At 44.5% G+C, this 27722-nt stretch overlaps 1 protein-coding gene across 3 annotated transcripts in view; it reads left to right on the top strand.

The window, feature by feature from the left end:
• The window catches only part of Pde8b (phosphodiesterase 8B), a 104199-nt gene that overhangs the window by 61349 nt on the left and 15128 nt on the right, over positions 1–27722 (top strand). For all 3 annotated transcript variants that reach the window (XM_028760207.1, XM_028760206.1, XM_028760208.1), the window contains 7 exons: positions 14509–14551; positions 17159–17236; positions 19248–19324; positions 20608–20772; positions 23486–23531; positions 23924–24059; positions 24835–25033. In XM_028760207.1, coding sequence (XP_028616040.1) covers positions 14509–14551; positions 17159–17236; positions 19248–19324; positions 20608–20772; positions 23486–23531; positions 23924–24059; positions 24835–25033 — 744 coding nt within the window. The remainder of the gene's footprint in view (positions 1–14508; positions 14552–17158; positions 17237–19247; positions 19325–20607; positions 20773–23485; positions 23532–23923; positions 24060–24834; positions 25034–27722) is intronic.

The following is a 27722-nucleotide window of genomic DNA, read 5'->3' as shown; positions in this document are numbered from 1 at the left end:
ATATATATATATATATATATATATATATATATATGACATCTACATAGTAAACTTCACCAGACAATATTATTATTGTTTCCTTAAACATAAATGGTTTACATAAATTAACAGAAAACTATCAAGTGCTATTTCTGAGCACTGAAGATTGGGGAATAGGCAATCTGTGCATTCGTTCCACTCTTCCCTCTCTCTGGCTAGTTTTGTGCATTTGAGCAAATGCCATAACCATTCGGCCTTGGCCTCCTCCCTCTGGAACATGTCAGTAGGATCATTAGCTGCCTGCAGGCTTCAGAGGGCCATATACTCTCACACATATTCTCTCCACTCTGGGGTCTCTAATTCTTGATAAGTTGCACAGTAATATGACACTTTAGACACTAAAGCTGTTACCAAAGGGCACAGCCAATTTTCCCAGCAACCCTTCAAAACTCACTGCCATGTATGTGAGGATTAGATGCTGGCATAGTGATGTGGCCACTAACAGAGCCCTTGGCCCTGTCTCTGGGTCCCTCTCTTTTGTTGTGAGTTGGTGAACAGTCCCCTGGATTTGTATTCACTGTCTTCTCTCTTGCATAGTCTCTGCCTTGTCATGGGGAGTAGTTTTATCTCATGGATGTGTCTCATGGAGACCTCTAGTGATGAAGGCTCAACACATATAGCCCCAGCAGGCAGTGTCAGGGCACATAGGTGGCCCAGCCCAATGGTTCCAAATAAACTGGTACCCACACAGCTTTATCATGAAATATGCCATTTTTCTTTTGGGGCAAGAATTCTGAATGGACTCTTCTGGGATGTCTTCAGCACAGTAGGACCAATGTCTGCAAACCTGAAAGGTTAGGATTTTAGAAAAGCAAGGTGCAGCTCTTCTTAGAGTCAGAATGCCACCTGATTAAGCTGGCTTCCATTTGTGTCCCTGTCTCCCTCCTGTCATCCTGATCCAACAAGGCTTTCGTTTATGCTTTTGTGATGTCTTGTGTTTGCAGAGGGTAGAAAGTCATCTAGCCACATGGGATTGATGTAATGTCTAGAAAGTATAAATGCTGCTTCATTCATATCCCCCCACCCCCACTTTGGAGAGTGCTGTCTGATCCCTCACATGCCTTCATTTCTAGTGGGACTTTTCAAGGACACACTGGATGAGCTGTTACCATGTCCAAGCATATTTTTGCTTATAGTGTTGGCCCTCTGACTGACAAGGAGTGGCTGCAGCATTCCAAGGAGCAAGTGGCTAAATGTATGGTTCAGTTTTATTGAGCATCAAGATTGGGGGTCCTTCTGGTTCACTCTCGGTTCCTCACCCTTTGGGAGCCTCTGTACTCTGCCACCCTCAGTGCCTGGCTCAGAGTATAAGTTCAATAAACCCTTCCTGAATGAATGAGCTCAGAGGCCTGGTTTTGTCTCCTAGTGGACAGTAAATAGGACATAACTGTCTTCTCTTCTTGAGCCCAGTGAGGTTTTCTGAGTTAAATCAGAAAATGGGGGATAATCAGACATGCCTTTTGACTCTGGGAGTGATTATTTACAAGATGTAAACAGGAATTCTGATGAAAGATGTCTTCAGAACCTCAGGTCACAGAATAACAAAATTGTTTTATGCCATGGGGCTCTCCTTACTCACTTCTGGGCGCTGGCTCTGCTTGTTCACTGGCTCTCCAGAGAGCTGATTTATCAAGCACTGGTCCTCAGGCTCCCTTCTAGCATGTGTTAATCAGAGTGAGATGAAGGCCTGGTGTCATTAAGAAGTATGGTGAGTCTTCTGTTGAGAGCCCTATATCAGGACTGGGAAAGCATTAGATCCTTGCAATTGCTTCATTCTCTTGGTGGAATCTAGCAGGCACATTATCTTATACTTTCTTTGCCAAAAGTCTCATTTGGCATTGACTATTCTTTAAGAACAAAACATTAGGCAGAAAGAAATTTCTTATGAAGTCTGTTATACATAATTTCTTCTTGTCACTGAGCCAAGAAGGGACCTGGCAAGAAGAACAGCAGCATGACCAGTAAGGTCCCAAGTGTACTGCTGTGTGTACATCCCTCAGGAAACCACCCCACCTGAACTCAACTCTGAGCTTCAGAGGAAATGAAGTCACAGGCAATGTACTGTCACTGAATCAAGATTCCTGAAAAACAGAATCCAGTTATGAAAAAGAAAGCTAGAGAGGCTGACATCATCCCACTGTCCTGTGGGCCCGATCAAGGGACCTAGATCTACGCTCTCAGTTTCACCTCGAGACTGTTCAGAAATGAAGTTTCAGCTCCATCACTGGGTCAGAAACGATGGGGTAGGACTTCACCATCTGAACTCATCTTTCAGGCACTTCACACATCCTGACTTACTCCAGCCTCAACTGTCTGACTTAAAGAATACCTGAATAGCTCTCTCTTAGTACACCTGTCTGTCTGGGAGGGTAGTTCCCACAGAGATGGGATCTGAGTCAGAGAACTGAGAAAGAAGGATCAACCCACACTGCGGTGGGTGAGTACCAGCCAAGGGACTGAGGCAGAGAAGGTATACTCTCCTGAGCTGTAGGCCCCTCCTCATCCTCCTGGAAGGTAGTGTGGCAGATTCTTAGTGGTTTACACCCTGCACTGATACTGTTGAGCCCTTTGTCCTCCTGCTTGCAGACAGCATCCTGTGGGACTCTCTGTGATGCATATATCGGGGTACAGGCCCTTAGGTGTGGTTCTGCTTCCTCCATTTTCTCCTTCTCTAGGTGTCCAGAGGCTGCTGCACATCGGATGTGCATCTGGTAGGATGAACCAGAGTCTGGAACAGGTAGGGTTCTACAGTGCGAGACTAAGGCCTTCTCTGATGGTCGTCAATGAAACAGTTCTCTTAGACAACCTTAGCTTGTGCACATACCTTTATTCAGGTTGAGCTTGTAGGTGTACACTTTATTTGGGGCTATATATGGATTTTGGAGAGTGAGGAGTTTTCAGGATAAATAAAAATCATTGGTGGAGTCTAAGGTTCTGTGAGTGCCTCTTTGGTGTGGAGAGGCATTCTAGGACTCCCAGGTACTTGTTGGGACGAAAGGAAGTTTGTAGGTCTGCCAAGGATTACTTAACCTTCCCCAGGTAGAGGGTTTGGAGAGTGGGGATCCTCAACAAAGTCAGGTAAGGGGAAGCCCTGTTAGTAAAGGGAGTCCTCCATTTTGCTCCAAGCTCAGAGGAGCTATCTGGTCCTGGTAGACTGCTATCTTAATTAGCAGGGTTTCTCCACACTGCCACTTCCAGCATTTTAGGTGACAATTAGTGAACAAATCCCTGTCCCTCAATGTATCCTGGTGCTCTTGTCCCCAAATGCCTGGTAGTGTAGATGCTGTTGCTTACACCATGAGGAAGCAGAGACGCCATGAAGTTCCTTGGAACCTCAGTTGTACAAAGGGAGAGATCAAAACACTTGTCAAAGTTGGGCTGAGGAGACAGCTCAGTGAGAGAGCTCTTGCCTAGTATATACAAGTTCCTGGGCTCTGTCCCCAAAACTGAAAAATAGAAAACACCCAAAATCTATTCTTTTTCTATTTTACCAGTGTATCTCAAAATGTGGAAAGACCCACCTGGAGATGGATAAGCCAGAGTCTGGAAGTCTGGAGAGAGGCTGATCACACCCTGGACAATGATTGTGTTCCCTGTTACCACAGGATAGCCAGGCCCTTAGCTCTGCCTCAAACGAGGCCCATAAATCCTTGAAAACTTTGGACCCCCTAAGCCAGTACGTTTGACTTAGGGGCTCTTGGGTAGGAACAATTTATTACACAATTTGAATGAGCAAAGTATATATATATATGTATGTATGTATGTAAAAGATTATTGGGACTAGAGAAATGGCTGCCTTGGGGTTTCTATTTATGCACAAAACATCATGACCAAGAAACAAGTTGTGGAGGAAAGGGTTTATTCAGCTTACACTTCCACATTGCTGTTCATCACCAAAGGAAGTCAGGACAGGAACTCACACAGGGCAGGAACCTGGAGGCAGGAGCTGATTCAGAGGTCACGGAGGGATGCTGCTTACTGGATTGGTTGCCCTAGCTTGCTCAGCTTGCTTTCTTTTAGATCCCAGGACTCCCAGCCCAGGGATGGCACCACCCACAATGGGCTGGGCCCTCCCACCCTTGATCACTAATTGAGAAAATGCCTTACAGCTGAATCTCATGAAGGTATTTCCTCAAGGGAGGCTCCTTTCTCTGTGATAACTCCAGCTTGGGTCAAAAGTGACACACAAAATCAGCCAGTAAAATGGCTGAATGGTTACAACTGCTTACTGCTCTTCCAGAAGACTGAGTTCAGTTCCTTGTGCCCACATTGGGTGGCTGACTCATGGAATGCCAGTTCTAAGATTCTACACCCTCTTTTGGATGTTGAGCATACCTGCAGTTGCGTAAGGAAGCAATTCCCATACATGAGTTTATAATAAATTTTTTTTTAAAGATTTAACTATCATGTGAGTACATGTTATTATCTTCAGACACACCAGAGGGCATTGGATCTAATTGCAAATGGTTGTGAGCCATCATGTGGATGCTGAGAATTGAACTCAGGACCTCTGAAAGAGGAGTCACTGCTCTTAACTACTAAGCCATCTCTCCAGCCCCTAAAATAAATATTTTTTTTAAAAAAAAAATGATTCACTGAGACAAACCATGAAAGCATCCCTCTGTAAAGGCTCTTCCAAATGGGTTCAGGATAAAGAGCCACTGGCCACCACCCTGGCAAATCAGGGACATTTGATAGAAGGACATCGATGGTATCTGAATATGTAGCTCAGCATTGCAGAAGGAAGTGATGCTTCAACTTTCCTAAGAAAATACTGGATAGCAGGGGAGAGTAATCCTGTACTGGGCTGGCATTTACCAGGGGAAGACAGTTTGGGATTTGTCTTTTGAATCTTATGTCAACTAAAATATTCACATGCCTTTTCATCCATATCAGACCACTGCACACCACTTGGACATGAGGGACATTTTAAATGTTGTTCAGATAAAAAGGAAGAGACACAGTCATACTTCCTATTAGGATCACAGTTGTTACCGCAGGGAAGAAGCCTGCCCCCCAACCTCCCCCCCTCCACACACACACACACACCAGGATCTGCATCAATGCACCCAAACCACTCTCTGTCCTGGTGTTGTCACTCACTGAGATGCAGCTCAGAATACGTGAAAGTAAATGAACTGTGGCCCGGGAGCTGGGCTCCGGGATGCTGATCAGGTGTACTGTTACACCGTGGCCTGAGGCTGCACTGGTGTGGGCTTTAAGAAGTGAATCTGCAAATGGGTTTTGAAACTCCAGCAGACTGAAAAAAAAAAAAAAAAAAAGACCTTTGATCTACGCATCAGAGCCTTTTGGTTTTTGAGAAAGTGCCCATCACTAGGTGTTTTCACTGAAGAAAGATGATCAAAGATATCTGCATGATGCCACCAACTGTCATTTTGTTCTGTGTACACAAAAGAGGGAGGGTCTCCAGAGACCCATTTCCTGTCAGATCTCTGCACCCAGAACTCAAGTTGATTAATCAGGGTTCTGTCACATCCATGAAAGCCCCCAGTTTGTAGTAAATGAAGAATATTTTGTATTAAAAAAATGTTTAGCATGTCAGCTCTGTGAGCTGCCCTGATTATTTAAGCAGATAATATCTTTGTTCATGCTAGTCATCTATTTACTGCTTTTTGTAATATTTCTGGGGCAGAAGAAACAGAAAAAAATTGATAGTACAAGGAAATCTTGAGTTTGAAACGGTGATCAAAACTTCTCTTCATCAAAGCCAGCATCCTTTTAAATGGCTGTACTGGTTATTTTTCATCAATATGACACCAACTAGGGCCACCTGGGAAGAGGGAACGTCAACTGAAACAGTGTATCCATCAGATTGGTGCCGCCATCAGAATATCATTTGGGGGTTTCTTCCCCATCTCAGACCATTTAGTTTCCAAATAAAAGACCCAAAACCTTTATATTTATAATAAGCCTTAAAGTACCTGAGCTGGGAAGATATCAGTCCTCTGTGTTGTTTCTTTCTACCTTCCTATCAATAATCCTGAGATATTACTTACCAAGTTGCATGTAGGCCTCTCCTACATATCAGTTCGTCTTGAGGCAGTGGAGGGGGAAAAGCATTGGCGGAGGGTAAGACTTTGTCTTATGAGATATTTAGGGTTGCTGTCTAATAATAATAAAAAAAAGTTTACTTATTTAAGTATAAGTTGCTTTGCTACTGTAGCTGACCTGCTTTCTGTGATCTCTGAGGTCAAAAACTACAGTCTCTGTCACTTAGCACCTCTTCCTCAAAGAACAAAGGATTAAGTAAATAGCCTTTGTACTATCTTAGCAGAACTCCAAGACGCTAACTTTCAGCCTGCTGGTAGGCAGTCGCAGGAAGAAAAAGGAACACGGTAAAACGTGATTATAGTATTTATTACTAAGTTGTAAAAAGTTTCCTATGAAAGCTATCTAAGGGGAAAAGTGGAAAGATCCTAAGTGGAGAAAGGGAAAAAATTCTTTTCCTTCCTCTCTTTGTCCTCAGCACTTATACATATTTCAGAATACATGATCACATGTTAAAAAGTTCATCACAAGTTCACACAAAAAATCAAATCATAAATTGAAATAGAAGTTTACAACAGAGAATGTTTATATGCATATCCATTAGAAGTTATTATCTGGCTAAACATCCATCACCTGTCACAGCTCCATAGGTTCACTGAAAGTCGAAAACTATAACTTAGTTATTAGTGAAGTTTTGTATAGATAAACCCAGTCAATATTTTGTCTTCTGTCCTAGCACCTATAATAAATCATTAGTTCCCTTTTTATGACCTTTGGTTAATTGTTTTACAACCTCTTGGAATGTGCTCTGAGTAGGAGAAAGTCTGGTTACTAAGAGCAATTAATTGGTGACACATAGGAGACCAACAGAGTTCTCATTGCAGTTTTGACTACCAGAAAAGGACCTAATAGTAGTCCCACTATAAAAGGGCTTAATAATCACTGATACAATTTTAGGAATTCTTAGGATAATCATTAAGTCTTAAGAAGTCATCTACAAGACAATACATCTTCGTAGATCTTCAGAGATCTGCTCAAAGGGGGTGTACTAATGCCTAGTGATTGTTGTATATGTTTAATAATAACAGGAAAAGCATATTAATATAAAAACCTTGCCTAAAATGAATTCTCTTAGGGCCTTGCCTATGAGAGAATCTGTCGCAGATTATATTATAATCCGAAACAGACCATCTCAGGAAGATCACCTGCTAGTTGTTAACTTGTCCTATTATGTATGGCTCCGGACATCTACAAGGCATTTACTTGGTTAATGACTAATGTGGGAATGCCCAGCCTATTGTGGGTAGTGCCATTTCTGGGCATGTAGTCCTGGATTGTAAAAGAAAGCAGTCTGAGTGAGCCATGAGGAATAAGCCAATAATCTGTGTCCTTCTGTGGTCTCCTTCCCAAGGTTAATCCCAGTGACAGAAGAACCAAAGTAGGATAGTGAGCAAGGAAAATCGTTGTCACTTCCCATTTTATTAAAGATGTGTGGATAGATGTAAGCACTCTTTTAGTTTTGGGTTTTTTTGTTTTTTGTTTTTTTTAAAGACTGTTCATTTTATGATGAGAGCCACAGTATGATGTGTCATAGAGATGCTCTCAGAGGCTCAGAGAGCCCAGACAGCATTGAGGGTGTGCTCTGGTATCTGATGGCCTTGATTTGTCTCCTTTATCAAATTTGGCATTATCAGAGAAAGGGGGCATATTGTTCTCTGTCCTGTATTTGCTTCTCACTTTTAAAAAATGACATTTTTATAGAAATTGCTTTATCTGCATTTTACTGTGAAACTTTATAGACTACTATCTTTAGTGAAAGAAGTATTAAGCATAATTAGCAAAGACCAATGTGATGGCCAAATCATTAAAAGTGGTATCTTTACCACAGATATAGGGTAAAGACCCCAATTAACTCAGTTTCTTATGAATTCATCTCATGTTTAGTGGCCACTATGCCCCAGATGTTTTTAGCACTGGATACACAGCAGTAATCAGGTTAGGCAAAACCTCCATCCAAGCAGCAAGGGACAGATTAGTCACAGATGGAAGGGCACAGGCTGTATTAGGTCATTCAGAAATGTTCACTGAGAACACATGACTGAAGGGCTTGACCTCATGACCCCAAGGGACTAAAGTGAGAAGGAAGTATTAAAACCTTCCTGATGGGACTTACACATGAACAAGACCTGTAGGACAGAGTGAGGCCAAGAGAACAGATTGAGAATGTCTCAGCAGAGACCTGAGGGATCAGGATAGCATGACTGTGCTCAGCAGTGCATGGAAAGCCAGCCCAGCCAGGCCCCAAGGGAGAGTCTCACTGACTGGTTATATATGCACTGACCCTGAGGCCAATGGGAAGTGGGAGTTTCATTTTATTATTCTGTTGTTACTGCTTTGAGACAGGGTCTCTCTGCATCACCCTGGTTATCTTGGAACTCACTATGTAGACCAGGCTGGCCTGAAACTCACAGAAATTCACCTGCTTTGCCTCCCCCACCTGTGAAAGGCATGCACCACCCAACAGTTTCATATATATGCGTGTGTGTGTGTGTGTGTGTGTGTGTGTGTGTGTATGTGATAAAGTTTAGATTTTAGAAAAGCATCTTAAAAATGAAACAGTTGGAAGACACGTTCACTCACTCACTCACTACCTCAGTCCCACAGTTAACTCCTGACTTCATCATAATTCTATGTCCCTGAAATCATCCTTCTTTGCCTCTTTTTTTTTTATATGTTTGCCACTTACTAAGTATTGGGCACTCATCAGTGTTGCTTACCGCTTGTCCTAGCAGCATGCATATTAACTAGAATTTAATAATTTTTTAAGGTAGAAAATGTATGATCTTATATTTGTCCTTGAGTTTGGAGAACATATCTCAAAACTAAAGAGATCAATCAAATGTTACTCTCGTAAACATTCCTTCCTTGAGGCCCTTCCCTTGAGGGCCCTTTCCTGCACCTCTTCCCTCCCTGCTCCCAGAAGGTCTTATTCTACATTGTTTAATAATAGGCTTGCTAGAACTTCATTCAGTTTGTGCTCTGTTAACTGCCTTCTTTTGCTCACTAGAAGCTTTCTGAGATTCACCTGGGCTATGTGCACCAATAACACCTTCCTGTTTAATTGGGGATTTTGTTTGGTTTTGTTTTTCAGTCTATTTCCCTGTTTATAGAGCCCTGGGCTATTTCTGATCCTGGGCTTCTTTGAACACCCTTGAATGAGTTACTTTTGTAAGATATGATTTCTTTTCTTACCAAGGTAATATTTTGTCATGGAGATGTTTATATAAATTGGTGCAAAAGTGCCAGACTTGGCATTCAAAGGGATTGTATAATTTTATCCTCCTTCCAAGATGTGAGTATTCCAAGTGTTTATCGTTGACAGTTTTTCCCTAGCCATTCTGGTGAGTGAGGAAGGGATATGATCTTTCTTTAAATAGAAATATTCTTTAAGTACTTATTGAAGGACTTGATAAAGATTCATAAAACCAATGGCAGTCCCTGAAAATGTGAAAAAAGATTAAATTCAGTGTCACTGCAACTTCATGACATCTAGTATTTCTGTCCCTAGTAGGATAGGTGTAAGAATATTATAAACCCTTTCTGCTTATAACTTTTTACCCAAGATAGGTTAAAAAAAAAGGTGTATAAGTCAATCATTTACTGATGGTAAATCACAGAGAGAATTTAAAACAATTCTTTAATATATGCATCTTTTCAACTGTATTAAAGATGACAGAAAATAAGTATACTAATTGGATCAATATTTGCCTTTACAAAAAGGGCTAAAAGTTGCCTGAACATTTGATACTGTAGAACACAGATCACTTTCAGTGTTTTCCAGTGTTGATCGATATTTTGATTTTATAATCATCAATGTTGAAAATACCAACTTACAAAAATACATAGTACAAAATGCCAGAAGTATGCTTGGAGCCATCTCAGAAGTCATTGGAAATCCTGTTCTAGCCCCACCCAGAATGCATGAAGATTGTGATGAGACGAGTCTATTGATCTGGTTTCTGAGGGAATCTGCCTGCTAACAGATGACAGCATCTTGAATTGGGAATTAATGAAGAGATAAAGACCCATTCAGCTGTTCTAAGCTCATTCTACTAGTAAAACAATGAATGTTTTTTCATGATGTTTTACTCCAAAAATCAAACATATGACATACCACAGGCCAAAGGAATACTAACTGCTGATTACATGCTGATGAACAGTGGTAGGAAAATAGTAAACCTTTCTTCTACAATTACTGTCTCCATCTAAGCAGAAAATTTATAGCAATCCATACCATACGCAGGCCCAGAATCCGAGCTGAGGTGCGGCAGGCGGCCTAGCTGTCAGCACATGGGTGGCACTATGTACAGGACAAACTGTACACAGGTTGATGTTCTGAACCAAGGCTTCAGAGAAGTTGTGCAATGCAGAACAAGCCAGTTCTGCTGGGAACACCTGGATTTATTATGTGCTGGTTTTAAAATTAATTTTGGTCACTGTGCATTCAGAAACCTTCTATTATTGTCAAACATTTTATGCTTCTCACATTCAATTCCAGAGCCCCATATGTGACTGTGACCCACAGTTTAAGAAGCAGGAGTCTCCATGAACCTAAGGGCTTTCATGCCACAGTAAACTGAGGATAGCTTTTAAATTAATATTCTTTTTTTTTTTTTTTTAAACTGTTGTTGTAATTTTTATTTATTTATTTTATGTATACAAATACACCATTGCTCTCTTCAGACACACCAGAAGAGGGCATCAGATCCTATTACAGATGGTTGTGAGCCACCATGTGGTTGCTGGGAATTGAACTCAGGACCTCTGGAAGAGCAGTCGGTGCTCTTAACCACTGAGCCATCTCTCCAGCCCTTAAATTAATATTCTTTAAGAAACAAATGACCCTGAAATCAATCTCTTCTCTCTCTCTCTCTCTCCCTCTCCCTCTCCCTCTCCCTCTCCCTCTCTCCCTCTCCCTCTCCCTCTCTCCCTCTCTCCCTCTCTCCCTCTCTCCCTCTCTCCCTCTCCCTCTCCCCCCTCTCTCTTTCACACACACACACACACACACACAGAGAGAGAGAGAGAAAGAGAGAGAGAGAGACAGAGAGAGACAGAGAGAGAGAAGAGAAGAGAGGAGAGGAGAGGAGAGAGAGGGGGGAGAGAGAGGAAAGAGAAGAGAGAGTATTTGTAATACTTCTTAGAGTTAAGCATAATTAGAGGCCTAGGCTGTAACTCTGTGAAAAAGAACTTGCCCTTCATAACCAAGAACCTGACAAACCCTAGGACCAAAACCACTCAGAAAGGAAGGGTATATCCTGTAAAGCTGAGCGTGATAGGGACTAGTAAATAAAGCATGTAAGCACAGGACAGCAAATTTTGTAGAAACCTATAATATTTTAATTAAAGGTTTAAAATTATAATTATATTGCTATGCACATGCACATACATGCATACACACACACACACACGCACACACACACGCTGCAAGCCTCAAGGACTTGCTGGAAAAATCATGTCTCTGAGCCCTGACAGTTTCACAAGCCAAGGACAGTAGAACTCTCTGCAGAAACTATTGCTTTTCAAACCTGTGGCTCCAGAGGTAGCGGTTGTTGTCAGCATCCCCAGGCCTCCCTGCGTAGGGGCACATGGCATTTTAAGCTTTACAAGAAGAAAACCAGTGTGCTCTAGAGAAAGAGATAAGCCTGAGGACGGCGGATCCTGGTCTTGCTAAAGCATGCATAGTGTATACCTCCCCAGAATTCAGGGGAAAGGCTGTGCTCATCTGTGAGGTATTCTCAGGCTCTAAGATGACAAGCCAGGACTGGGACAATGCTTCTGAGCCTTTGGCTGAAGAGGCATGTAAGACAATTGGCTCTCAAACTAGAGAAGAAAGCATGGTTATAGTTCTGTGCACTACCAGTGGAGTGACACAGGCAGGATACCAAACTTTAAGCCTCCATCTACCAACCCTGCATGTCCAAGGAAATGGCTGCTTCTCTGGAAGGTTTGTAATGCTGCAATTGCAAGCTTTCTAGCTGCCAGCACTCGACTAACACACAAAACGGCTGTTGTCATGGGGCAAACATCATCTGTCTTCCTAACTGTAGGTACCTCAAGTCTCTGAGCATCTCCTGGACGCATCAGAGACTGTGGAGCTACCCAATCCCTGCCTGTATTCTCCATGGGTTCCACTAAGGGTTATGAAGAACTCCTACTGAGCTATAAACATTCATACTTTCAGGTCTTAGGGATAAACTCTTATTCTGAGTGGGGATTTTATCACCATGTGAATGAATCCTGTAAAGTGAGGTTACTCAGCTGAGGCATGTTGGTTATCAGTCAGAATTACATGAAAAATCTAAGACTGGTAGGATGAGATGGGAGGGCGGGCTCCCAGTTGTCCTCTGTACAGAGGATTGGGAAGTAGATCACAACACAACATCCTGGTGCAGATGCTGAAACAGGCTGGGAAACTCTGCCTGTAAACCTGGAGAACCTCTGGCCACTGCTGCTGGCAGTAGGTACAGAGCCCAGCAGAGGCCAGTGTGCTAAAATGGAGGCAGCAAGTTCAGCTCAAAGTACCAAGGGCAACATCATATGTGGAAAAAGATGGGCCAGAGACATCCCAGGCCATAGAAACATGCCTGTTTTCTCCCTCCCTGGTCCACCCCTCCCAATTCCTATCAGTGAGTGGAACACACTTTAAATCCTAAATCAGGCCTGAGCTGGCTCCACTCCCGACAGAACACATGGCCCACAGTCATGGGAGTCGAATTGATGACCCGTGAGCCTATGAGAAACGAGGAACGGGGGCAGAGGAGGGGCTTGTTATCATTTTTTTTTTCATAATATGGGAAGCCATAGACTTTGCTCCTAGAGGTATATATATTTTTGATTAAAGAGAAAAGCTTTTAAGCGAGATCTGATTGACAGAATGAAATAAGAGTTTTCTTAATATTGAATATATAAAAATGTGCATTTGACCTTAGTAGCTTTGTAGAAAATGCTCTTTATTCCAGAAGGAAAGCATAAAATGATGTTCATGCAAGAAACAAGAAAGGGACCATAGTTTTAAGGTGAGAGTCAAGAGCCGTGACTAACGTGACCAAGATCTCACAGGTGGCTTGTGGGTTTTGTACGGATGCTCTGTGAGGCAGTGAAATGGACCAAGCAGAAGAGCTTATAGGAAGCCTAATTCTAGAAGCTCAGCACAACTTGATTATTTTCATGTGTCTGTGTGCATGTCCATGTGAGCATGTACACATGCAGGTGCACTCGGAGGCCAGAGGTTAACATGGGGTGTGTTTCTCAGTTACTCTCTACTTTATTTTTTTGAGTCAAGTCCTCCCACTGAACCAGACTGAACTGGCCAATGGGCTGGAGGAATTTGGCTCTCTCTACCCTGTAGCACTGGAGTTACAGATACATGTCACCACACCTAGATTTTTACATGGAGCCTAGATATCTGAACTTAGACCTCCTGTGGCAGCCACTTTACCAATGGAGCCATCTCCCCAACCTCTCCCCGATTCTTCAATGGTTCAATGAAGCCTGGGACATTTTACCGGTGTCTGATGTAAGGGAGCTTTCAGGCCATCACAGTTGATGTTGCTAAGTCATTCTAGTCTTCTTTAACTGACAGTTCCCCCACATTTACTAGTTTTGATAAACTTAACCTTGCCTCTTCATTGAGCGTTGCACAGGTTGACGGCCCTGAGCCCTGGATGGAAGCAGCTGGATTTATCAGAGACACAGTGGGAGTCTAAGTGTGAATGGCAACGTGCCCACCAGCAGTGCCTGAGTCAATTGTGCATGCAAGAAATGCAGAGTCCACAGAAATCATGTGTGTTCTTTCTAGTGTTGATGACTTTGTTTCGTCCCTAGACTGATGTTTATTGAACATCTGCACCAAATCATTAGCATGAAACAAACCTGATAATGAGAAAGAGCTAGGTGCTAAACAGCATCTAAAGTTCAGGCCTGGTGAGGAAACAGTCCATCAGTTGGCTCTGTCAGCAATGGAGGAGTGTTTGAAAAACATTTAAGGAACGGTTCTAAAAACAGAGATTTTAGATTTAACTCAAGCTTTGTATTTCGGAAAAACAAATATAACCTTGCCTGAAACAAGCAGGCTACATATTGGCTTATTAAAATCTGATTTGAGTTCTAGCCTTTGTCTTTCTGCATTTCTACAGACAGTCAAGATGTGGCTAGCTAGAGGTTTAATCTGCCTGGAGAGCCCCTCCCTCAGGCACTTTCTGCTCTTAGGCTCCTGACCAAGTGTCTGAAGGCTGTAGAGCATTTGTGGTCTTACACTCGCTGTGTGTGTCTCATCTTTCCACGCAAGCTGTGCAATGCCTTGCTTTCTGGAGGCCATCAGAGCTTTTTTAACTAAGTTGCTAAATGTAACAAATGACATACATTTCTTTCTCTTTTTACCAAACTTTGGAACAACTCTAGATTCACAGGATTCATCGTGATTCCGGGGACAACTCTCAGACAGGTAAGAGCGTTGACTTTTACTCTCTGCTGAGGGGTGCCTTGTTGACCCAGTTAATCATTCCTTTGGGAGGGGAGGCTGGGGTTCAGGATGACATTTGTCACCCTATACTGGGGATGGCTAAAATCTAAGTGCTGGCATTGGAGGGTTGGAGAGCTAGAGGAACAACAGGCATCCTTTACAAATCTTGTCTCTAGGTTTGTGACAGCATTACTTCCTAAATTCCTCCCCTTCTTGGTTTTCTTTTCTTGGCTAAAGTCAATATAGAACAGATGAACCCAGTACAGAGTGGAGACTAGGGGAGAGACAGGCCTCCTAGGACGCAGCTGAGAACACAGTGATGGTCACCCCAGTCTGTTTCCTCTCTGAGTAGTACATAGTGACTGGCTTTACAAATGGAAATAGTCGGGACGTTGGCCCAGGAAACTAGGCAGTGAGTTCCCATCTCAACTCCTTACTCCTGTCTTAGACCTTGAACAACACTCAGATCTTTGGTTTCCTTATCTTCAAAGTGGAAGGGAGACCTGGTAACATCTTCTTGTGGAAGGCCTGGGACTATCTGACCACTGGAGACGGGGCCGGGGAATCTATGACTAAAGCCTTGTGATGCTTTCTCCTATAAGGATGGCTGCAAACCATCAGCTTCTGCATGATACCTGGTCAGACCCTGGTTAGTTGTGCAATCTTCCTCCTTAATTCTAGAATGATTAGATAGATAACACCTGAAGAATTCATTTGCTCTTTCTTTCAGAGTTTCATTTGCAAAATGAATAAGCCACACCTGTCCCGTTGATATGTTGGCCGAAGGAGATGCACTGAGCTGCAGGGCATCCTCCTCCTTCTTTCTAGTATTTCCTAATCCAGAACAGACTTGAATGGCACAATGACGACACACACACACACACAGACACCATTCCTCCAGTGTTTCAGTTAGTTGATATCACATTCAGAAGGCCCTATCAAAGAACTGCAGTAAGCAGCCCCATGTCTCTTACAGTGGCCAGCATGATTTTATACATAAAAGACATTCAGCCAATGCTCACAGATCATTCACCAGCTAAAAGCCTCCCTCCTGGAAAGCATAGGGTCTATCATTTACCGGCTCTTTGGCCTTGGCCTATCTACTGAGTCTTTCCAGCTATGTATATTATTATTCCCATTGATACCATGGGAATGGCACTATGTAGCTTTCAGAAATGATGCAAATGTTCATTGAAATGATTGTTTTACTTAAATACTTAGCACAAGCTCTGATGCACAGTAGGTTCTCAGTAAGTAACTTTTCATGGGAGGCAGGGTCCCTTTGTCACTAAGTTATTTTCTGTGACTGAAATTTTTAATTCATTCTATGGGCTTCTGTTAAGAATCAAGGATGAATTCTCTCATTTAAATGGCCCTCACTGAGGACTAACTTCTCCAAACTTATGACCAGTTCAGTTGCTGTAGATTCCCATAATTCTATGAGATGAACTCAGGAAGAATAATAGCACCTGGCTTTGAATAATCTATAATGAATCATTTCTGTGTACTGTGCTAATGAACAGACATAATTAAACAGGTAAAAACTGTAGGCTTACTGTGTGGTGGGCACTCTCCTAAGGGCTACTCCAGGATTCACGCAGGTATTAAGAGCCTCTGAATGAGAAACTCTAATTATCCTCACTTTATAGATATTGTTACACAGTGAAGTTAAGGACATCTCCAAGGTTATATAGCTACTAGATCACATACTAAGCCAGAACCTGCACAATTTGGCTCTAGAATTGGTTTCTTCCACGTTAGCCTGTCTCAACATTTTTTGATGCTACTGGTAATTCCTATGGGAGCATTGTGCATCTTGGTTGTCCTGCTTGAATCTGCCAATGTAACGGCACCTGAGAAAGGCACTCTTCCTCCTGGTACGTGGGTTGTGTTTGGGGTGGTTCTAGCTTATAGTTCCACTTTTCTTCTCATTCAGGAGTTACTCGCAGGAAGCAGATGTGCTCAGGGTGCACCTCTCTGAGGCTGACACAGTTACCTTGACATTGTTTTTACATCATGGCACTCACTGGTGATGTGTGATTTTTGGCATCAGCCCCACAGTGCATTTTAGTGTTGAGTTTCCCTTCCCATGACCTGTAGGACATGGTCACTTGATGAAATCCACTCTCAGAGAAGCCAGATGATCCTGTAGACATTTGACTTTCCAGGAGTACCCCAAACTTGTCCAAACTAGCTTCTTAATGCAAATACCTGTGGATTTCACTAGGACTTTCTTTCTCCAGAGCTTCCCTACCCAGGTGAGTGTAGTCCTTTAGTCAAGATGAACCCCCAAATATTGCCTATAAGTTTTATTTTCAGGATGCCATTTTAGTTGTGGAACTAATTAACCTTCAGTAAACACTTTTTCCCCAGTGTAACAAAGTCTCAGAAGAAAAGGACCGTTTCCTACTAGAATGACTGATCATTTTCTGTTGATTTGAAGAGAAAGTAGTTTCTTGATTCTTGGATTTACTTTCTAGAGCTTAAAAAGTACTCTCATTTTCTTTGGAGAATACGGGGAAAGGTGTGAGCTCACACCACAGTACACAGAAAGCCAACCTCCTTCTGTTTCTCCTTTGAACTCCCCAGAGCCTCATTCGTTCAGACACAAGAGCAGGAGAAAAGAGTCCATTGATGTGAAATCAATATCTTCTCGAGGCAGTGATGGTAAGAAGTTTCTCAGGTTTCCTTGACCTTTTCAAAGTGTAGAAAATGACAGAAGGGCGTACTCAAACATTTCATCGGGGTGGAAATTCCAAGGAGAAAGGTTTCAACTGGAATAAACTTTTCTTCCTATAAACTGAAAACATTTTAGGATTTAAGTCCTCTCAGCCTTCTGTGGTATTTTTCTTCTCCCTGAAAGGACCAAAGACTGCTGGTTTCATGGCCCAGCCTGTGTCAGACCACATCACTACCCAAGCAGTGCAGTTTCTGTAGTCAGGCAAGGTCATCCTTGGGTGCTGGTGGCAGCCAGGCAGCATTCTGGCTTTCCAGTCTCAATGTACACCCATCGGCTTTTTCCTTAATGAAAGGCCAGAAACTATGAGTCACAATCTCATAAAGTACTTTGTAAGTTTAATGAATCAAGCCTAAGTAACCAAGTGGACCTTGGGAGCGATAAGAAGTCATTCGTATGAGTCAGGGGAGTAGGAGACAGAGGTGGCAGGGTCTGTAGGTGCACCTCATTTGGTTCTGAGGGGAAGAGGGTGTCTAGGGAGCTGTAATGCAAGACAAGGCCAGGGCAAGGGCTGGGGCAGGGGCCAGGGCAGAAGTTGAGGCAGAGGCTGGGGCAGGGTCTGGGCAGAGGCTATGGCTGTGTCTGGGGCAGGGGCAGGGGCAGGGGCTGAGCAGAGGCTAGGCCTGTGGCTGGGGCAGGGAGGGGCTGGGGCTGGGGCTTCTGTGGCTGCAGAGAAGCTTCACCAAGGGCTGTACAGATGTGAGTGCTTGCTTGTGTGCAGATAAAGACCAGAGGGTCTGAGCCCAAATCTGCAAGTGCTCTCTTGTGAGAAACAAGAATGGTGACGGGAGAAAATATGAGATCATCCCATGAACCAAGAAGAGAGTGGGGTGAAAGGGGGGCTGCAGGGATTCGAACTGGAGAGCAGAGGAGAGCAGAGAGCAGGCTGATACACTTCACTCATTTATTTGGGGTTAGTTCTGTCTCCTAGTCTCTGAGTCAGTCTGTCTTTCTCCCCCCCAACCCCCGTGTGTGTGTGTGTGTGTGTGTGTGTGTGTGTGTATGGTTTCTGGCTTTCCTGTGGTACTGAGGATAAAACCCAGGATCTCACGCACGTTAAGGCAAGCACTGAGCCACTGAACCATACTCTGACCCACATTTCTTTTGTAATTTGGCAAGTGGAAGGGCAGTTGTAAGGGCCGAGAGGGGCTCGTCAGTGCCTGTGAGGGAAGGGAGTGCCCTAGATGGAGACATGGAAAGGTAGAATGGAGGACATGACAGGCTTCCCAGTCCTGAGTCACAACAGAAAGACTGAGAACCAGAGGAGTGGCTTACATAGAGAAGAGAGTGGAGCCCGATTGAGGGTGACTGGGTAATGTCTCCCATCTCTGAACGAGTCTGACCTCTAGGGTGCCCCACAGGGAAGGTTGAAAATGTCAATGGAGTCTAGCCTTCCAAGGAAGGCATCAACCATTTGAATCTTAAACCACATCTAAGGGTTACCTACTCACAAAAAATGTCATTTTAAAATGAATTTGTCCCAGTTAGAGCTGGAACTATCAGGTCCTGAGCATCATGAACCTAACATCTGGGGAAGGAACAGGGCTGACCCAGCCCAGTGGGACATAGTTCATAGTGAGACATTTACTCTCCTGTCCTGTCATGGGACAGGTACACATTCATGTATCCGGTGGCTCTGGGAGGAAAGATCTGAAAGGGCTGCAGTGGCCCATGGGAATGGGAGTCCTGTGACATCACTGGGCTACGGGGGTGACCGACTTCCCCTGTGGAGTGGGGATTGCCACACCCCCTGCCAGCAGAACGTCTCTCATGCTTGTGGGGCTGAGTGCTTAGCCCTAGAGGCACATGAGATGGTCAGACTGACTGAGTTGTGGGGAAGGAGATCTAGAACAAGGCCTCACCTGTGAGGGGACTTCTCAGCTGTATTTAGCTTAAATTGGACCACCAGCACCAGATAAGACTGTCCTGCCTTCTCTCTAGCGCCAAGCCTACAGAATCGCCGCTACCCCTCCATGGCAAGGATCCACTCCATGACTATTGAGGCCCCCATCACAAAGGTGAGTGACAGCTGTGACCTCCACTGTGTGTTTGGTGTCAGACTGACCTAGAGCTGTAGCCTACGGATAGCAGAGTTAAGGCCTAGTGGGGAATGCAGATACTAAGCAAACATGATAAACAAACACGTGGTTATGAAACGCAATCAGTGCGATGAAGGCAGCCATGCAAAAGCTCTGTGAGAGACATGAGAGAAGGGCTAGAGACAGGCTGGTTGAGAGGGTAGTCAGGAAAGTTTTCTCTATAGGGGAAGTCATGTTTGAAGCCAAACTTATGCTGAGAATCACATGGGCCAGAGGGAGACTTCCAGGACAGGAGCAGCAAAGACCGTGTCAAACTGGTCCTAACTCAGTTGGACCAAACTCGGCGTCAAACTCAGTTGTCCACCAAGCTGAGACAGAATCCAGGGAGACTTGGGTGTGGCCCACAGGGGTGGGATGAATATGACAAGACTATGTTGGCTCAGTTCCTTCTGGTCACTTGGACCACAAATAAGGTGTTTTGTATCTTTTGTGTAGCAAAAACCTTTGAAGGAGGTCAGATAGACATGGACTGGTGAAGTCTACATGTCCCTGTAAAGAGTTCAACCACTGCGATACGGCTAGGAGGTGGCAAGAGTGTAAGAGAGGAAGCCATCTGGGGTCTTTTCTGGAATTCCAGGCAGGAAATGGTAGTAGCAATTTGGCCAGGATTGGAGCTATAGTAGAGGTGGAGAGGAAGAAATAGATCAGAAAGTGTTTAGGGGAAGAATCATTTGGACTTGGTGAATTGCAGGCTTTGCATACAAGAGCCCTTGTCTTCAGCCCTGGGAAGAACAGCTCGTCTTCGGTGTTGTTGCTATTTGCTTGCTTTGTGAGAAGGAGACTAAGGCTGGGGGTTGATTTTAGGCACACAGGATATTGTAGTAGGTGAGTTATGAAGGCTTTGGGAAGTCTCCAAGTCTGGAGGTAGTTAACTTGGAAATCTCATAACAGATTGTGTATGTTCAGAGCCATGGAAATGAGAGTCATTTCTGGAATGACAATACAGTGAGAGGGACTCAAATCTGTCTCCAAGGAACTCCAACCCATGGAAGAGAGAGAGGGAAGGCCGTCAGCAAGACATCCTGGGAATCAGCATCCTAAGATAGAATTCTGTGGGGCAGTGTGGGCATGCTTCAGAGACAGGGCCTCTTCTCTGAGCTAGATATGTGGTCACAGAATTCTTCTGAACATGTCTAACTTCCAAGAGGTTAGTAGTATCTTAATGCCCTCAAGTTTATTCTTTCTCTTCATTGCTTTCTTAGGTTATAAATATAATCAATGCAGCTCAAGAAAACAGCCCAGTTACAGTAGCAGAAGCCTTGGACAGAGTTCTAGAAATTTTACGGACCACAGAACTATACTCTCCTCAGCTGGGAACCAAAGATGAAGATCCCCACACCAGCGACCTTGTTGGAGGCCTGATGACTGTAAGTGATAAGCAAACCCCAGGAATGCAGAGGTTTGACTAAATACCCACTAGAGTTCTCGCAGTGTGCTGTGGGCTCGGGTAGCAGACGCTTGTGAGGTATAAATGGACACAGCTCGAGCAGGTAGCTGGAGGCAGCTGCGTTACTCTCTTTATGGTCATATCTAAGATGCTTATCTTTCCAGTGCCTGACTAACCATGGAAAGAGCCTTGAGGAGTTCTAGTAGAGTAGGAAACTGCCAGGCAACTGAGAGCTAAACATCCAGAGAGGGGCGGTGTTGGCTCCTGTTTCTGGTTTTTCTCTGTGTGAATTAGAGGATGAGGTTGAAGGTTGTAGCTACATTTCCTTGGGCATCAGACTGTACCCTCCTAATCTGTGGGTTCTCCCCCTCTCCCTCTCCTCCCTCTCCCCTCCCCTCCCCCTCCCCCTCCTCCTTTCCCTCTCCCTTTCCCTCCCCCTCCCCCTCCCCCTCCCCCTCTCCCTCTCCCTCTCCAGCCTGAGCCACACAGTAAGACTCTATGAAAGGAAGGAAGAGAAGAAAGGAGGGAGGGAGAGGTGGGGAAGGAGGGAGGAGAGGGAGAGAGCTAGGGAGAGAGAGAAGAAGGGAAGAAAAGGGAGAAGAGATGGAAGGAGGAAGGAAGGGGTACATTTGTATGGAACATGTACATGCATTTGCACTGTTCGATACTATAAACAATTCCAAAATGATACACAGAAGGGTATACATTTATTTTACACAATTATGGTGGCATCTTACAGAAGACATTTAAGCTCCCTTGGGTTTACTAGGACAGGATGGTTCTGTAGTTAAACTGCCCCCCCATGAAGACCCTAAGAAATGACTGTAATGAAAAAGTGTGCCCCTAGATGATACCTGTTCCCAAACTCCTCCTGACAGAGGTCCGTCTTTTGAAGTTCACAGGCAAGTTCTATGTCCAATCATACAAAGCAGAATAGAGCCATTGGGGCTCAAAGCAGGGGAGTGTGAGGGCTGCGCCTGGCGGTAATCGGAGACATACTAGGTTATGGCTCTGAGGCCAATGTCTAAGGTCCACCGGACCCTACCGTGCTGTGCTCTGTTGGGCTTTGCATATCACCATCAGCAAGTGAAGCAGCAAAGTCCAGCTTCTGGTCATCCTACTCCTCAGAGGCTGAGCTGGGAGTATTCTCTAGTAATGAAACATGACCCTGTGCTATCCTGGTCTCTGTAGATGTGTTTTTCTAGCCAGCCTCCCAAGGCTGAGCTGACTGGCTGTGCAGCCCATTCTCACCAGCATTTTGAGCAGCCTTCTGCTGTTCCTGGCCCACAGACTCGCACTAGCTGGCAGAATTAGCCTCTGTTTCAGGAGGGATCATAAGGAGCAGTCCCTTCAGAGTCACAGTCAAGGAACTCTGAGTCCCAGAACAAGCCGCCCCCTCCACCTACCCCACCCTACCTCATCCCCAATGTATCATCTTGAACTTCCGGGTCCAGAGATCTGGGAGGCACCAGTGTGGGACTCTGCCTCATTGGATGTGGCCTGGGAAGTGGATTAAAACAAGAAATGCACATCTGCTGCAGAGGCATGACAGCTGCGGCTTAGGCTACCTACCTACTCCCCTGTTTCTGATGATTAAGATATTTGCATAAAGATCCAAGGTGTGATTTCAAGGGGTCCTTCATTGATGAATACTACTCCAAACTTTAGCACTTCTTTTCTGGGGATAAGCAATTCTACGTGACTTTTACACAAAGATTTAAATAGCGAGGAACTCGGGCAGATGCAGAGGCAAGGAAACAGATTGAAGAACATCCAGTTCAAATTCACAAGCCAGCAAATGGCAGGGTACTGACTGACATTCAATCTACTTTTACTCTCATGGTCATGTCCTGGTCATGACCAGGACAAAAGCAGCTCAAAAGGAAATGTGTTTGCCTATAGTTTCAAAGTTGTCAGTCGGTGGTGTGCAGGGAGCAGAGTGAACAGTGACAGGCAGGGGCCAGGGCAAGATAGAGTCCTTAAGGACACACCCAGTGACCTTCCTCCTGCCTGCAGCCAGCCCCGCTCTGCGCAATTCTGCTAGCTCACAGCAGTTTCTATAGTTTACGTTCAAAACTTGCACTAAGCTGCCGATTAGGTTAGAGCTCCCTGATCTCCTTAGCTCTAGGAAAGTCTCAAAGACACTTGCACACAGTGTTTTACTGTGGTTACATAGCCCTCCATCCACGCACGTGGACCGTCAAGATTACCCACTGCACTTGCAAGACCTCAGCTCCAGAAAGGCTCCTCTCAACAACTCAGCGGCAAAGCTCCTGCTTCCCAGCAGAAAATGCAGTTCGGAAAATTCTTTTCTCCCCAAATAAGTCTCTTTGACATTTTACAGGGCACGTCTGAGAACATAAAACGTCTCAGTACTGAGAGCCTTTGGACAAAATCACACAGCCCATCTCTGTGACTGCATTTACGTGGCTTCCCAATGGCAGGAGAGAGAGGGGCTGTGAACACTGAGCCAACTCACTGCTCAGGTGTGAGGCCTGCATCGCTCACGACCACTTTCTCTCCCCCCAACCCCCAATCTCTTAGCCACTGCTACAATTTCATCTGGAACTCTGTCTTGACCTGGTGTTGCAGCCAGCTCAGGTTAGTCAGGAATCAGCCTCCAGCTGAGGAGAGAGGTTAAGAGAATGACAATGGGTGTGAATCCTGCAGCTAACAGTGTGTCTTTCTTCCAGGATGGCTTGAGGAGACTGTCAGGGAACGAGTATGTGTTTACAAAGAGTAAGTGTTCCTGTGTCCCTTATTACTGATAACCCCTCTTCAGCCTGTGCCACCCCCAGGTGGTGAACATTCCACAAGGGTCTTGGTGGTACCTCCAGCTGGTCTCGGAAGTTTATTCCTTTCAATGGTGTACATTTGAAGCTAGGCCCTGACTGAAGTCATTTCTCAGAGCACTGCTAGATAAGGACTCCCGTTCTCCAGATGTTTAAGCAGGTCTTAGAGTTACTTTTCTGTGTATGGTCTTGAGATTTCATAATATGAGAAGAGTCCCAGTGTTAAAAATCTTCCTACCAATGGGAGTTGAGGATTTTGTTTCTCATGGCAACCTTAAAGGTAATGAGATGCTTAAGACACTGGAGAATCCGCACCTAACTTGTCTCCTCTACTTCCAGATGTGCACCACAGTCACAGTCACCTCGCGATGCCCATCACCATCAACGATGTCCCCCCAAGTATCGCCCAGCTCCTTGACAATGAGGAAAGTTGGGACTTCAACATCTTTGAATTGGAAGCAGTTACACATAAAAGGTATGTGACATCTCTGGCTGACAGCTCAAGGCTTTCATGTCTAGGAACTGGGATGGAATTCCGTGTCCTGAATGTGCTCTTGTATAGAAACGATCTGTCTGTGGGTAAGGTCCAGGGTCAGCACGCACTTCCTTTGTGCTCATGAGCCAGGAATTCTGTTTTCTCATCCCTTTTATCCTACACAAATGGCTTGGCAGTCAGGTTTGAGGTACACATCAGCAACTTGGGAGACTGAGGCAAGAGGAGCGTTTGAGCTCAGGGGTTCAACACTAGCCTGGGCAAGAAACATTCATTTTCTGTCTCTCCCTCCCTCCCTTCTTCCCTCCCTCCTTCCCTTCTTCCCTCCCTCCCTCCTTCCCTTCTTCCCTCCCTCCCTCCTTCCCATCCCCATACAGACATGGGATTTTATAGCACTGTAGATTTTCTTTGAGTCCACTCTGTCCACAGGGTTAGAGGTGCTTTTTGTCTTAGGAGAAGACTTACCTCTCCCTGGGATGTTGGTCTGTGGAATATAAAGGATTCATCTATAAAGTAACATCACACCCAGTGAGGTGACTTTGTTGGGACCACCCACACCATTCATTTTGCCCTTGGGCACTTCTTACAGGCACAAAGGATGTGCAGAAGTGTGTGGAGGTACAGGTGGATACCAGCATTTCTCTGCTGCAAGCATGTTGAATGAGCACACACACATAAGTCCCTCTCTCCTCTACTGCCATTAAAGAAAGCACTTTCTGGGCCACTGATTGAGCCGGTGTTTGTTTCCTGTTTTCAGGCCACTTGTGTACCTGGGCTTAAAGGTCTTCTCTCGGTTTGGAGTATGTGAATTTTTAAACTGTACTGAAACCACTCTTCGGGCCTGGCTGCAAGTGATTGAAGCCAACTACCACTCCTCCAATGCCTACCACAACTCCACCCACGCTGCAGATGTACTGCACGCCACAGCTTTCTTCCTTGGGAAGGAAAGAGTAAAGGTAGATTTTAGATATCACAGTCTAGCTGTCTCCTAGGGTGGAGATCCAAGAACTCAATCTATCTTTCTTTCTTTCTTTCTTTCTTTCTTTCTTTCTTTCTTTCTTTCTTCCTTTCTATTTATTTAATTTACTTCATATATGTGAGTATACTGTCACTGTCTTCAGACACACTAGAAAAGGGCATCTGATCCCATTACAGATGGCTGTGAGGCACCATGTGGTTGCTGGGAATATGTGCATTCTGTGTAGGTGTGTGTGTGTGTGTGTGTGTGTGTGTGTGTGTGTGTGTGTGTGACTTTTGCCTAATTGTGACTCTCAGCAGTTAGCCTTATGCAGAGTTCAGTGCTGTTGTGACAGGTGCTGATTTTGAGGTGGCCCTACACACCTCCAAGGGTAAGCTGGTAAGGTTCCCTTACCCTCCTTCTCACCTACCATCACGTATACATCGAAGCCCCTTTGCTATGACTTAAACTAAAGCTTAAAATTTTGGACTAGGGAGTTCCACTCAGAGATACAGCATGTGCCTAGTACACACAAGCCCCAGATTTGACTCCCGGCACTGCTGCCCCCCACAAAGATGCTCTTAGAAGACATTCTGTTGAGACTGCACACATATAAATCTGTGGATACTGCCACTGGGTTATCCTCTTGGAACAGGGCTAAGGGATTAAGACCATGGTACTTAGTGGGGGTGGGGGGAATAGGTAAAAGGAACAGAAATGAGTAGAAGGTCCTTAGATTTGCCAAAAACTCACTCTGGCTGTTTCACAAGACATCAAAGGATGTAGTCCAAGGATAACGCTTTTGAAGTTTTTTTTTTTTAAAAAGAAAGAGAACCTGGTCACTGCAGTGGCCTGTGCTGTAATGAGCATCTCTCTGAGCTACATACCTCTGCATCTCTGCTGCGGTTCTAACGTGTGAAACGAGGTGGCTGAGGTCTCATGGCTGGCTGAGCAGACCAGCTGGGGCACTAGCACCCGACCAGACTGATCCTGCGGCAGCAGTTTGCAGCTGAAGTGACATCCGTTAGCAGACTTTCTCTAGGAAACCCCAGACAAGGTGTGCTACCATCTAGAGGTCCAGTTGCCATCGTCTCCCTGCCTCTCCCTCCTCTAAATTTAGGTTTTTCCTCAGAGACTCACTAGTGAACTGGGTCTGAGATTCTCAAACAGCCTTAGAAACAAGGCTCTGATTAATTGCAACCCACTTACAATTCAAAATATGTCTTCTGACTCTAGCAGCTCCTGCCAGGAATTCAGAATGTGCAGCCCAGCAAGAAACCTGGGAGACTTGGGCTGTCTGGGGTCAGATTCAGCACAAGTTCACTGGCCAGTCCACCATGACACGTACAGTGGGAATCGCTGCTGAGTTCCTTCCTTAGGCCTCCTGTCCTGATAGATAGTCAGGAAACTGTGTTCTTACCTCTTGTTTGAATCATCAGCCCCTCTAGTTTCTTAGAGATGAGAAAACTCAGATCTAATTTGTGGGTTCTGGGAACTGATGCTTCCTGCATGCCAAGTGCATATTCCACCACTCACTTCCACTCCCGATGCCAAGGCTAAGTTTGCATTTTAAAAATGTATTCTCTAAAATATTTCATCAATATACTTTGCTCATATTCTTTCCTCTAAGTTCTCCCACGTCCCTAGTCAACCAACTTCACGTTCTTTCTCTCTCACAGACAAAACAACAACAGAACATGGAGTCGTCCAGTTTGTGTTGGCCAACTATTTATAACCACGGCCTGCCCTAGTATGACTGATATTCAGTCACATTTCCAATCAATTGCAGAAACTAATTTTTCCTTTCCTGGCAGCTATCAGTAGTGAATACCTTCCTAGGAAAGGGAGACACTTTGTGTCCACCCCCTGCCCTGTGCTGACATTTTGTCTGGCTTGAACTTATGTGGGTCTTGTACAAGCTGTCCCAGTCTCTGAGTTTGTATGTGCCTCTTTCCTCTTGGGTCTGGAAAACATTCCTTCCTTAAAGGTATCTAGCACCTCTGACTCTTCAGATCTCTCTGCCTCCTTTTCAGTAGAGAACTCAGTCTTGAGTGAGTGAGTGTGAGTGTATGTGAGTATATGTAAGTATATGTGTGTGACTATATGAGTGTGTGAGTGTGTGTGTAAGTATGTGTGTGTATGAGTGTGTGAGTGTGTGTGAGTGTATGTATGTGTGTATGTGAGTGTGAGTGTGTGTATGTATGTGTATATGAATGTGTGTATGTGTGTGTAAGTATGTGAGTGTGAGTGTATGAGTGTATGAGTGTGTGAGTGTGTGTGTGAATGTGTGTAAGTATGTATGTATGAGTGTGTGTATGAGTGTGTGAGAGTGTGCCTATATGTGTGTGAGTATGTATATATGTGTGAGTGTGTGAGTGTGTGTGTGAGTGTGTGTATGTGTGTGTGAGTGTGTGAGTGTGTGTAAGTATGTGTGTATAAGTATGTGTGAGTGTGTGTGAGTGTGTATGTGTGTATGAGTGTGTGTAAGTATGTGTGTGTAAGTATGTGAGTGTGACTGTGTGTATGAGTGTGTGTGTGTATGTATGTGGGTGTGTGTATGAGTGTGTGTGTATGTGTGTGGGTGTGTGTATGAGTGTGTGTGTGTAAGTATGTGTGTGTAAGTATGTGCATGTGAGTGTGTGTATGAGTGTGTGAGTGTGTATGTGTGAGTGAGTGTGTGTGTGTGT

Source organism: Grammomys surdaster, unplaced genomic scaffold, assembly GCF_004785775.1.
Source record: "Grammomys surdaster isolate TR1022 unplaced genomic scaffold, NIH_TR_1.0 126391, whole genome shotgun sequence".
NCBI lineage: Eukaryota > Metazoa > Chordata > Mammalia > Rodentia > Muridae > Grammomys > Grammomys surdaster.
The sequence above is the reverse complement of the archived record's forward strand: the minus strand, read 5'-3'. Positions and strand labels throughout refer to the sequence as shown.